At 33.8% G+C, this 12,865-nt stretch overlaps 2 protein-coding genes across 4 annotated transcripts; one reads left to right on the plus strand and one right to left on the minus strand.

Moving 5' to 3' along the window:
* Positions 1-2,644: 2,644 nt before the first annotated feature.
* Positions 2,645-3,479, minus strand: LOC6566958 (28S ribosomal protein S7, mitochondrial). Its single transcript, XM_001993500.3, has 2 exons — positions 3,398-3,479; positions 2,645-3,345 (listed from the first exon to the last, which is right to left on the minus strand). The coding sequence occupies exons 1-2, from the start codon at positions 3,433-3,435 to the stop codon at positions 2,733-2,735; spliced, it is 651 nt and encodes a 216-aa protein (XP_001993536.2). The 5' UTR covers positions 3,436-3,479; the 3' UTR covers positions 2,645-2,732.
* LOC6567052 (alpha-N-acetylgalactosaminidase) lies at positions 3,302-10,554 on the plus strand. Of its 3 annotated transcripts, XR_004365353.1 has the most exons (7): positions 3,302-3,361; positions 5,695-5,853; positions 6,491-6,665; positions 7,695-8,126; positions 8,238-8,600; positions 8,811-9,035; positions 9,112-10,368. XR_004365353.1 is itself a non-coding variant. In XM_001993501.2 (6 exons), the coding sequence occupies exons 2-6, from the start codon at positions 5,702-5,704 to the stop codon at positions 10,492-10,494; spliced, it is 1,242 nt and encodes a 413-aa protein (XP_001993537.1). In that variant the 5' UTR covers positions 3,302-3,361; positions 5,695-5,701; the 3' UTR covers positions 10,495-10,554. The 3 variants fall into 3 exon arrangements, 1 of the variants encoding a protein (XP_001993537.1); XR_004365352.1 differs by having other exon boundaries at positions 8,238-9,035; XM_001993501.2 differs by lacking the exons at positions 8,811-9,035; positions 9,112-10,368 and adding an exon at positions 10,375-10,554.
* Positions 10,555-12,865: the final 2,311 nt, after the last annotated feature.

Genomic DNA, 12,865 nt, shown 5'->3' on the forward strand with positions numbered 1-12,865 from the left:
AATGTCTTCGTTATTTGAACTTTTGGAAACAAAAGTAGTCAATTTCTCTTTCCATTAAAATCGGCAAGTACAGAGTGGATCCATCAAAAGGTATTAACTCCTCCAAATTTGTCCTTATGCTCATTTAAATACTTCATTCTTAAATGAATAGAGTCAACGGGAGGATTATATCGTACTTCATATAGGTAAACGCCTTTCTTTGGGTCAAATTTTACACCTATATAGTTACAAGCCAAATTCACCGGCGATCCTGTTGAGAGCAATGAATGAATAAGAGAATGAAATACCTTTATCTTCTTAAAGTGACAAAGAGATCAGTTGAATATATTTCTGTCCTCACCTTTTTACTCCATTAACAGTGTTTGGATAGAAATAAGCCACTTGTAACAGTTTTCGACTTATTTATTCGTGATTCGCCACAAACCGCAGGTGTCTTCTCTAATGAAATACATTTGCTGCCATCACTGCTACCTAGACCATCTATGGATGTTGAAGTGGAAGATTGGTTCTTTCCACTGCCCAATTGTTGCAATTCATTTTTGAAAGACTGCAATAAATGTGCGCGTCCTCGCCCAATAGAGACTTTCTCAAGGTTTACTGACAGGTCAATTGCAATATCTCTCGCAGCTCGTTGATATTCTCCGCTCGAAGCAGTTTGGTCACCATCTAAACCGCTGTCTCCGCCATGTTCTCCACTAGACGAAGACATTTCCAAAGCATCATTTTTCTTATGAAATAACGATAACAAGTTGCCTCGACCAGACATGTTCTGAAAAAAATCGTGGTGAACAAATGGAAGATTAAAAACTAAAAACAATAGAGCATAACATAACTTGAAAGTCAAACTTCGCATGGATTGAGTATATAAAAGCGATTGGCATATAAAAACAGGCATACCAAATTAGCACTCTGATATCAGAGACAATAAGGATTAGACTTTAAATTTGAAATATAGGTTCACGTAAACTACTGGCAGATCAAGTTTGCTTCATTGCATTGATAACTGCTTCCGTTTATCGAATATCGATACATTCCCGATAGCAATAAATGCCACAATTTCAAAACAGAAGCTTCATATTATTGATCAACTGGACAAATTTCATCAGATCGGATAAGAAACAAGTTATAGTTGAAAACATCAGCGGCAAAAGCGTTTTCTATATACACATACATATATGCGAACGTGTATGTGAGAAAGGGATGGCATGATAATCGACGCAAACGTCAATGTTTTGGTGTATAAGCTATGCTGCAGAGCCTCGTTAAATTTTCTAAATAGTTTAATTTATTGAGTCATTTTTTATATAATTGCAGGAATTTCGGTAAATTGTAAGAAACCCAGAAAAAATTAAAGTCAATAATGTACCATTTTTGGTCGTGAGAAAAAATTAAATTGTTTCCTTGAAGACGGCTAAAAGACCGAGAACGATGCAAACAACTTGTGCAAATATGTCCGCATCTCTTCGTTGTAGGCATTGCCCATGTGCATATATGGACCCGGCTTTAAACACTATCAAACAGAGACAGAATAAAAATAGCAATGCGCAGTAATAATATACTATTAAATTCACACCTTCAATGTATTGTCGTTATTTGTACGGATGTGCTTGCTTACATACAAAATTGTTTACATCAATAGATCTGGATAGTTGTTTTTTAACTATTTCTAAAAACACCTAAGGAATTATAGAAAAATAAGAAAATATAAAACTCAAGCAAAGCTCTTTGCAAAACATAAGGGGAAAATCAGAATTATTTCAGTGTCCCATTAATTACTTTTCTATACATAAGCATATATACATACATGTATATAAATACATAACAAAACAACGAATTGTATGCAGTTTTGATGTTCTTTACTTTATTTTACTGTGCACTTTACATACCTTAATTCGTGAATTCAAAGTATATGTTCAATATATATTATATATTTTATTAATCACTTTTTCAAAATTACTTTCCGGACGTGCGCGCGAATCTCAGACATGCATTCACATTAAATCACAACTGCATTGGCCTTTTTACAGTTAAACATGCAGGTTCAGTTTTAACGGCATCTATCATCACGGGGTGATCTATGCAAAGGTTTCAATTCCACACAAAAATCCTGAAATTGAAACACATGGTGAAAAATAAATTTTCGAGTTTTAAGACTAAAAATATTTTGTGTTTTTCATTTTATACTCAGATAGGTATTAAATACTTATTCATATGCATTAAATTAGCAGCAAAAAATAAAAATAAATTTTTCAATTCACTGCACGAACTCAATTAGCAGTTAACGATTACCATTTCCATATAATTGAAATAATCCCAAGCGTTCCGCTAGATGCCGCTCTGTCTAATGTTCATTGTTTTAATTTCATACAGTTCTGCTCGATTATTAGCCGATAGCTTTACATTAATCTCAGTCAACGTGATTATCATCCCTACCAAAACATGGACAAAACAATGTTTATGGGTTTGAAATGAGTTTATTCCCAACTGAACAAAGATAGTTTTACAAATTCGGAGTATTCGGTGATAGTTATAATTTGCATTTAAATTAAGTGCAAAGCAATCAGCACGAGTTTTAATATAATTTATAACTTTGATTTTCTGCGCAAGTTATTGCAGGAATTGTGAAAAAAAATACAATAAACAATGTTGATCGTATTTTATATTTATCTGCACATCTGCAATCCTTAGTGTTCATTTAAATTACAAATAAATTTTATATTATAATAATGATATTAGCTCCATCTGTAATGGGCGTAGGCGCGATTGCTCTCGCATTGTCTGTGCAAATCGTCCTTCTTTTTAATGACTCGTCCCTGTCCACAGGCAGCGTCCAAAATTTCCCAAGCCAGTTTCTCGGGCAGTTTCACTTTGCGATCCTTTTCGCGTGCTGCATCCAAAAGCCATTTCATGGCCAGAAAATAGGATTTCTTTTCGGTCAACGGGATGGGAACTTGATACTTAACTCCGCCTCTTTTGATGGCGGATAATTGGAGTAATGGCCGTGAATTTTCAATTGCATTTATTAGCAGTTTTTCCGCATCAATGATAATTTTCTCCCTGTCCGACTTGGAGAGATTATATCGCTCGATCTGCGTGCGTTTGATTATTTCGAATGTTTCGGTTAGAAGCTCATTGGCCAAACTTCGATTACCCTTTTTAGTAATATACTTCACAAGTTTATTCTGAAGCACACCGAAGAATATCGAATCGGAAGAATCGTTTGTGGCCGCCTTAATCGGTATGTGAGCTAGTTCATTTCTGCTTGCCGCTTGGCTGTCCTTTTGTATGACCGGCTCAGCGAAATGTGATGGGTACATTGACATTAAACGGGCACATTTTGGCAACCTTGAAAATGACATTCGTAAGTACGGTTTGTGTTTAAGTTGTTTAATAATACCTTAAAATGCTCTGAGTATAAATACTCGTGCTCCACATTGTTATTTACTTATGTAATGATTCATAGAGATGTACTTCAGATTAGTGATGTGGAAATATTAAATGTAAATTGATCGACTTTTTAACAAATAATCGATATTTCGCACACATTCTGGCAGTGCTGGCAAATAATTGCCAAAAATGGCTAAAACTAGCTAAATAAATAAGATGATACCATATAAGTCTTTTTTGTAAATATATCACACATTATTACAAAATGCAAGTACAATACTGTCTTATTCCCATATAAAAATAAACTCAATACTTAAGCGTTTCGGTTTATATTCTGTTCCTTTATATTTTTTGGTTAACTTGACCAGATACCCGTTGACAAATTTTAATTAATTAATAAATAATTCAAAGTTTTTTTTGTCTAGATAAGCAAAAATACAGCCTTCGAATTTTAACTATTAAAACTATCCAGATATAACATGAAAATTGAAAAATTATTAAAATTTCGGAGAGATCAACAGCGGGACTGTGATGAAATGAAATATCAAATGACGTGATTAGACCCGGGAAAATGCAAGAGGCCAATCTATTTGCGTATAGCTGCTCCAGATTTGTAGCCTTAAAGATTTTCTTGATAAGGAGAACAGTTTGAGGCTTCTCTATTGCCTCCCAGCACCCTTCTCTGCCACTATTCTAAATTACATGCCCAAAAGTAGATCAGAATAAGTGAATTTCATAACCTATTACAATTTGTTGTCGAATTGATCGATTGAAAGCAAGAGGAAATCACAAAAGTTGTTAAGTTATTTTGGTAAGTCCTGGTAAATCAGTACTGTGTACAGTACATTACGTTATTGCAATTAAAGCTTAAGATCGTGCCCAACAAAATCATATATAACTTGTTACTACGGAAGGCAAATGCAAACGAATTAAAGGTGAGCACATTTTAGAGCCACATACAGAAGCTATGTTAATAACCCCCAAAAAAGTTTTTAGCAAATATGCGAACAAATTTATTTGTCTTTACTAACAAATACACATACTCGTACATCAATTTGCAAATACGTAGCCATATATAGATACAGATACAGTTACAGTTACAGTTACAGATACAGATACATAGTTGTACATATTATGCATTGCAAATGTTGCTTGCAATTTAAATGGCAACTACTCGCTCTTCTGACGCGTCTTCTTTATTTCGCGGCCCGACCAAGACTGACTTGGCGTTCGTTTAATGCTCACTGACTATAAGAAAATCGAGAGATTAGTTATCTGAGTGCGAGCGAGACAAGCAGAGTTCGCCCTAGCTAAGCTCAGTCTGCAATTTGCAGAACTTTCAATAAAGAGATGTGCTAAGTGAATACCAGCGTTGAACAATTGTCGGTCTGTTTACCAAAATTGACTTTTTCAATTTACACTGAAAGAATTTTATTACAACTATATAAAACTTCTTCAACGGTACAGAACGTTAAAAAAGTTTTAAATGAATTTTTACGTAAATATTGAAAAAAAAAAAAATTATCGAGTTAAAAGTTAAATCGGTGCAAATCCAACAGAGTCCACAAATTTTCTTTACCAATTTGTGGTATTTTCTTACCAAATAGCCACAAATCAGGTTTGCAGATCATAGTCGGAAATTCTGGTATTGAACATTTATAAGTAGTTTACTTAAATAGAAGAAAGAAGGAAAAGAAGGGATATCTTAGACAAGTCGTACGTTAGATTGTAGATTGAAGATTGCTGACATATACATTTTTGTAAAGTGATTTGTGAAAGATGTGTAGTTTTATTGTATCAGAAACGGTGACATGTCTGTCTTCGCCTATCTCGATCACACAGCAGAAACTCATCTTTCGACCGATAGTTTCTACGATATATGTACGATACGGAGGTCCGAAGAGAATTATAAATTCTCTCCAAATATGAGGAACATATTTGTTGTTTTCTATCTTGGTAAAAAATATTTTTTTTTTTGTTACACTAGAATATAGTTGTCCGATTTGGTTGCCTCCGATGTCTTGAGTAATCTAAGCAAAATTACGGATATATACTTAGTTTTATAAAGCATATATGTATATACTTGGTCTGTAAAGACAGGGAATCAAGTTACAAAATACTTAACATAACAATTTTTATATTTTATATAGCTATAAAGATGCTATGTGGAGTGATATAGATTAAGAAAATATATTTAACTTACGGGGTCAAAGACATCCCTTTCAATGCATTGCAAATTTAGAAACAAAATTATCGATTTGCTTTTAAAATGATCTTAATTTCTTTCATTTTTTTTTTTGGCTTTAGACAATATATGTATTTGCAAATTTACCTCATTGGTGCACTTGGCACGGCTTGCTATTGCCTTGAAAATGGATTAGCGAGGACTCCTCCCATGGGATGGTTGTCTTGGGAGCGATTTCGGTGCAATACCGACTGTGTAAATGATCCCGACAATTGTATTAGGTAAGTTCAAGTTCATGATTTTTTATCTGATTGTTAAATTTTGGTAATATCCAAGTTTTTACAAGGAGCAGTTTCTTTTCTTTGTATATTGATTTATTTACGCTAGTTATAGAAAATAATGGAATAAGCCGATGATAAAATGTGGTACCTACAACTTACATATATTGTTGATTCTGTCTTCCCGTTCCATCAATCATTCAATTGGAGGCAGTGATCGTTAAAATACTTTCAATTTTGAACATGGCTTATAGTGTACCTAACGAACTTATTTTAAAAATATCAATAAAAATTGCTGACTCCAGTTTTTAACAATATATGATTTGGAATTACCAATAATGTAAAAAGCAGGATATCAAACCGGATTAATCAATATGCGTGCAATATCTAGTCTAGGGCTTATAGTAATGAAATCTGTTTTTTTCGGTAAAGATGACAGTTATATTTTAAAAGATATCGATAAAAATACCTCACTCCAGTTTAGAATGAGAAATAAATCGTATATCATTTACGGATCTGAATTTTAATCTATCAATAAGCGTGAAATAGTTGAATCAAGCGTTTATAACAATTGAATCTGTTTTTCTGGGTAAAGGTAATAATTATATTTTATTGAAAACTTATCTATATGATTTTCCAGTGAACGACTATTTCAAGTAATGGCTGATCTTCTTGTCTCGGAGGGATATGCGTCTGTGGGATATGAATATGTTAATATTGATGACTGTTGGCTGGAAAGGCACCGGGCTCCTGACGGCAAACTTTTAGCTGATCACAAGCGATTTCCCCATGGAATTAAATCATTGTCTGACTATGTACGTTTTTATTTTTTTAAGCTATAAGATGATAAGCACAAGTTAAAGAAAGAAATAATAGTTTTGAGTCAGCTGCCAAACAAACCCTCTTATATCACTGAGAGACAATTGACTTGTTCCTGGCCCTATATCGGTTGATTTTAACAGACGTTGTCCTTAAAAGTGGAAAGAAGTAAAACAATTACAATAACAAGCATGGTGGAAAGTAATTTTTAGCCTACAATCAGAGAGAGATTAGACTCTACGAATAAGATAATTTTTTAACCTGTGTGCACAAAAAAAAAAAGACCTGACAAGTGCAAATTGGTCATAATAAAAAGAAAATATAAGATACCTACTTAGACTCTCCCTCTGTGGAAAACAGCCAGTAATAAACTTAATAAGTAAAAGAACATTTGGAAAAGATGGAGAGTGCGGGTATAATCCGCTATCGTTAAACGGCACTGGTCAATGCTATCCTTACCCTTATGGGCTTGATCTCGATCTGGTAGAATGCGGCTGACACCAAATCTCGCACAATATGACAGTAACTGAGAAACGAAGAAAAACATATGCTGCAATTGAGCTGGACAGAGGAACCAGGTCTCAGAAAAGCCAAATGTTTTTTCGGCACCTATAACGAAAAACGATTTAAGCAAGTAATATTCAAGGGAAGAGTAGACCTCGAATATTTACCGGTCTCTCTTCACATTACATTGCAGACCAAGAAGTCATCTAGCTTAACCAAGTAAAGTCAGTAGCAAACTCCACTGATCTTGTGACAATGAGGAGGAGTGCTCAAGACACATCAAAGCAAAAAAGAAGAATACGAAATGGGACAATTGAAGGTCAGAACTATAATGGACTATTGAGTTAGCAATTATCCTATGCATTTTGTCCGTACCTCGGGGAGAGTACAACCAAAAGCTCTCTGTCACTTGACCATTTATTATTTCCTGGCGACAGGCCCTACAAATCTCGAGGCAACTTGAGCAAAATACAATACATTAACTTGCCTAAAAAATTACATATGTACATTTTTTATTTTAGATTCACTCACGAGGATTGAAGTTCGGAATTTATGAAGACTATGGCAATTTCACATGCGCTGGCTATCCTGGTATCATAGGGTTTGAAAAATTAGATGCACATCAGTTTGCAGAATGGAATGTTGACTATGTAAAATTAGATGGCTGCTACGCATTACCATATGATATGGATCGAGGCTATTCCGAGTTTGGAAGACATCTCAATAGCACTGGAAAACCAATGGTTTATTCTTGCAGTTGGCCTGTTTACCAAATATACGCCGGAATTCAACCAAATTTTTCAGCCATTCAAAGTCATTGCAATCTGTGGAGAAATTTCGACGATATCCAAGATTCATGGGCGTCTGTTGAAAATATTATTGATTATTATGGTAATAATCAAGATGTGATAGCTCCTAATGCTGGCCCCGGACATTGGAATGATCCTGACATGGTATTTATAATAAATATAATATTATTAAAATTTACGATAGTTAAGTAAAACGGATGATGGTTACATTTTGCAGTATAATTAATATAACTTTATGAAACTTCTCTATTTCAGTTAATCATTGGAAACTTTGGGCTTAGCTATGAACAAGCAAAGACTCAATTTGCTGTATGGGCAATTCTGGCTGCTCCTCTTTTAATGTCTGTTGATTTACGAACAATACGGCCTGAATTTAAGGAAATTTTACTCAATCGCAAGATTATTTCTGTAGATCAAGATCCATTGGGGATACAAGGTCGAAGAATATATAAGCATAAGGGAATTGAAATTTGGTCAAAACCAATTAGTCCGGTTTATCAAAGCTTTTATTCTTATGCTCTTGCATTTATAAATAGACGGTCTGATGGTACACCCTCTGATATTTCCGTAACATTGAAGGAATTGGGGCTTACCAATAATTATGGATATAGAGTTGAGGTAAGTTTGTTTGATCACACATAATAAGTAGTTAGTCGGGAAAAGGTGTCTATTTCTACACTTCATTCATTATACGAATATGATGAAAAAGTAGTCGCAAATGCTCGACTAGAAGATACCCTGCACTCAGTTGCTAACAAAACATTCGTTGTCCGATCGTTATAATATTTTTCCATGTCACAATGATGACAATAAAATGTGTGAATATAGCAATACACAGCTTAATCTCCAAGAAGAATCAAGATGGCGGCGGTCTTCTAGGCAAGACCCTCAGGTCTTCGCTTTGGTGCCACTAGATGCCACAGTGGATGCCTCATGGTGAACCTCCATCGGGCCAAAAAGCGGAAGCTGTATTCTAGCAGGGATTCATACTAAAGACAGCATCTGCCTCGGAACAATTATGTCATCAGGGACATGTACACAAACAATTCGAAGGTAAAATGGAGACAGACGCTTATCTAAGAAATATGATTTTTGGTAGGAAAATACATTTAATTTATTGTCCTTTCAGAATTTCTTAAGAGAGACCTTGCAACTGCAACAATGGTTGTGCCCACTTTGCAGAAGAAAAAGCCTATGCACTCCCCGAAGTCGTGAGCCTGGTTAAACACTGAACACGAGAGCAGCTTCCTATAATCATTGGCAGCAGCGACATCAACTTAAGTGCCTGATTGTTTTTATTATAAATAATAACTTAGAAAATGTCGGAAGTATACTGCCATTCGATACTAGAGTCAGGGAAAATTGTAGGACATAGCCTTGCTTAGCCCATCCACCAACTGGTATGTGTTTTTATAATATTCCACGTCCGATCCCAGAGAAATCAAAACAAATACAATTAGCCCGTATTCCAAAAAAAAAACAAGCTACGATTTTTACCTCAGGTATGTATATCATTTACCATTTTGCAATGACCATGGCGACCAATAGACTTATTATTATTTATTGGGCATCATATTTTAAAAAGTCAATTAAAAAACTAGACATATATAATATAGCAAGGAGCCTTAGGTGGAAGATCATGTAGATAAAACTAATTATTGAGTTACAAGTTCAGAGAGGAGTTAATTGTGATAGATTTGCTAAAGAAAGATTTTTCCTTTCTTGTTATGCTCTGTACCCATAAAATAAAAGATTATAAATTGTATGATAAATTTCGACAGATATTTCGAAATTTCAAGACGGTAAGATGAGACTGTCTGACTGTCTTTCCATCTGCCTTTGATAGTACCAGACAGGCTTATAATTGTACGCTAAGTATTTAAAAACAATTTTTTTTTAAAAACACCTCAGGTTAGATTTAAGGACGTATTCCTTAAATGAAAAATACAGCATGTATCCTAGTCGGGCGCTCTCGACTAGATCATTTTTGCTTTTATTTTTGCAGTAACAAACTTAAATGCTTCATTCCTCCTTCAAATTATTTGCCGAATATCATTCAAACATTATCAAAAAAACTAGTTTTTAAACACGATTTTAATTATAATTCTATTACAAAGAATGAACTTATCTGCTTATATCTAAGGGTCGTCATAAAACTGTTTTTATCTCAGCATGTATGTACAAATATCTTTTGAAAATCACTTATATCTTTCTTAAGACACATTTAGTATCATCATAGCCTAATCACGGTAATACTAACGCAATTGAAGTATTGTAAGTCTAATGTAATTTAGGACATTAATCCAATAGACGTTAATCTGTTAAGGACATCAATAATGACTTCTATATTATTCTTTCGGCCATACAAATTTTGTTGTTTTTGTATTTTCAGGACCTTTATGAGAATGTTGACTATGGAATATTGTTCCCAAACACTAAAATCAAGGTTAAGGTAAATCCGTCTGGAGTTGTTATGTTAAAGGGAGAAACACAATATTTAAGTAATTTTTAAAGCATATTAACATTGTATGAATTATTGTTTTTAAAAATAAAAGGTTATTAAAAATTTTAATTACAATAATTGCAAAATTACAATGGATGATCTTTTTGAATTGGGTGTAATTTAGTTGCTAATCAAAATTCGATATTCTCGAGAAGCTCGAAAGTTATCAATAGCTGTACTTCTTACTACTTGTAATATCTATGTAGATCGACAAGCGAGATGTCTTTTGGGTGGCTATAATCATAAACGATTTAAGCAAGTAATAACCATAGGGAAGAACAGGCTTAGGATACTCACTGGTCTACTGACAGTACATGGTAGACTTAGAAGTCACCTAACTAAACTAGGTATTTATAGTAGCGAACTATGCAGGTTTTGTGAAAGCGAGGAGGAATGCACAATGCACATCCTAACAAAGTGTGTTGCCTTAACTAGGAAAAGATGCAGCATCCTAGGTATGCATATTATCAGCTTCAAAGACATAGAAGCTCTCAGCCCACCAAAGATTCTAGTATTTGTGCTGGAGCTGGGGTTGGTTTAGACTCAGGGGGAACAATAGATCTAATGGGTGCAGGTACCCCAATTACAATATTAATAATAATAATATCTATGTACGATAGAAATTCGTTGCAAATGAATAACGTTCTCTTTGAAGAAGTTTACCTAGGCGTTTACGTTCATCTATATTATTTCTAAATTTATGTTTATTTTTGTTTTAGCTGCAGAGTGTAGTCAGCTGTGGCAATCCGAAATGTTGTTGTTACCAGTGCTAAATGCCAAACACTTAAAATCGAAATTAAAATATAAGGTGTGGATATCTAATATTGCAAGTGTTGTCATTTAATTGCCGTTTTCGTTGTCAGTAAAAGTATTTAATTTATAACAATATTTTTTTTTCTATTATTGTTCGATTTTATTTATAGTATTTAATTACTAATATAATCGACTTTCTTTATAAAATGATATTTAATGCTTAAACATTTAATGTGTGGCTTAAACATTTTTTGAAAATGATTCGTCAACTTGGATTGAAATGTAGTTATATATGATCTTAAGAAAAAAGTTGCAGTTAGCTTTTGTAAAACTAAAGAAGAAATTTCAAAAATTTGTTTTTAATTGAAATCAATTAGAGACACTTTAGCCGTTTCTTCGATCTTCAATTCTTAGCTGGTATAATCGGAATCACGTTTTCTATCCTCTTGATTTAGGCATATACGATGGTCTTGTTGTCCTGATTAGGATGTATTGATAGAAATAAATTCGAAGTAGTAATCATAATTTTGTGCGGTCCTGCTCCACGCGACACATCCAATCGCAGCAGTTCCAACTATAATCCATATTTTATTATCAAGGTTCAATTTTCTGATAAACTGAGATTCATTAAGATATCAAAATAGATTAATTGGAATTTCTCATGATATTTCAGATAATTTCATATAGTTTTCATAAATATGTTCAGCATAAAAATAAGATTACAACTGGAATTAACAAGCTGCGAACTTTTTCAAATTTCTTCTTTGGCAACCAGCAATCTACATTTTAATTTTGGATACGGTAGCTTTAAATTTGTTCTTTCGGTATCAGAATATAACAAACCAAAATCAAACCAAGCCTTTTTTCGTTATTTCCTTAATTTATTTTAGTTGCTATCATATAAATTGTTTTTATTGTGCAATTATCATTTTTTTATATTCTTTAAAACACATAGGTGATACGCATTCAAGAAACAAAATTACGAATTGTTAAACGTGCACCTTCAACTAAAAATTTACATTTAAAATTCCAACTTCAACTTAATATTTAGATTTAGATTTTGATTAGCTCATATTTTTCAAATAAATTGAAACTGTTGAATTTTTTGATTTAATTTTAATTGCTAACGTAGGTATCATTAATAGCCAAATTCACTAGAAGATTGGTCAGGATAATGGTCATAAGGATGAAGAACAGCAATACCGCCGAACTCGTGTAGTTATTGAAATCATCATATTCATATTGGGAAGTAAACATATCTAAGGTTTGCATTACCATTCGACCCGGCTGTTCTGAAGTTAGCAACGTCCTTCACCTCCGTCACTTCGAATTGTACATAAGAGATGAGGAGAAAGGGCAACAAGATTATCGAGTAGAGACCCAAGCCGCAGAGAAAGGTAAGCGTGACCTTTTGCAACATGAGCGTATGCACCGTTATGACCGGTACGGGCAATTGTGTATCAAGGTGACCGGTTCGCAACCTTGGCTACACACGTTAAAATAACAAACATATTCTGTAGAACATTTAATAAATTGGGCGCAACTTTAACCACCAGATGAACAGATCTGCAAGGAAAACGGAGCAGAAGAAGGTACGCCTCAGCTTGATACCATAAATCCTTGCAAT

This window comes from Drosophila grimshawi, unplaced genomic scaffold (assembly GCF_018153295.1).
Source record: "Drosophila grimshawi isolate 15287-2541.00 unplaced genomic scaffold, ASM1815329v1 contig_1377, whole genome shotgun sequence".
In the NCBI taxonomy this organism is placed as follows: Eukaryota; Metazoa; Arthropoda; class Insecta; order Diptera; family Drosophilidae; genus Drosophila; species Drosophila grimshawi.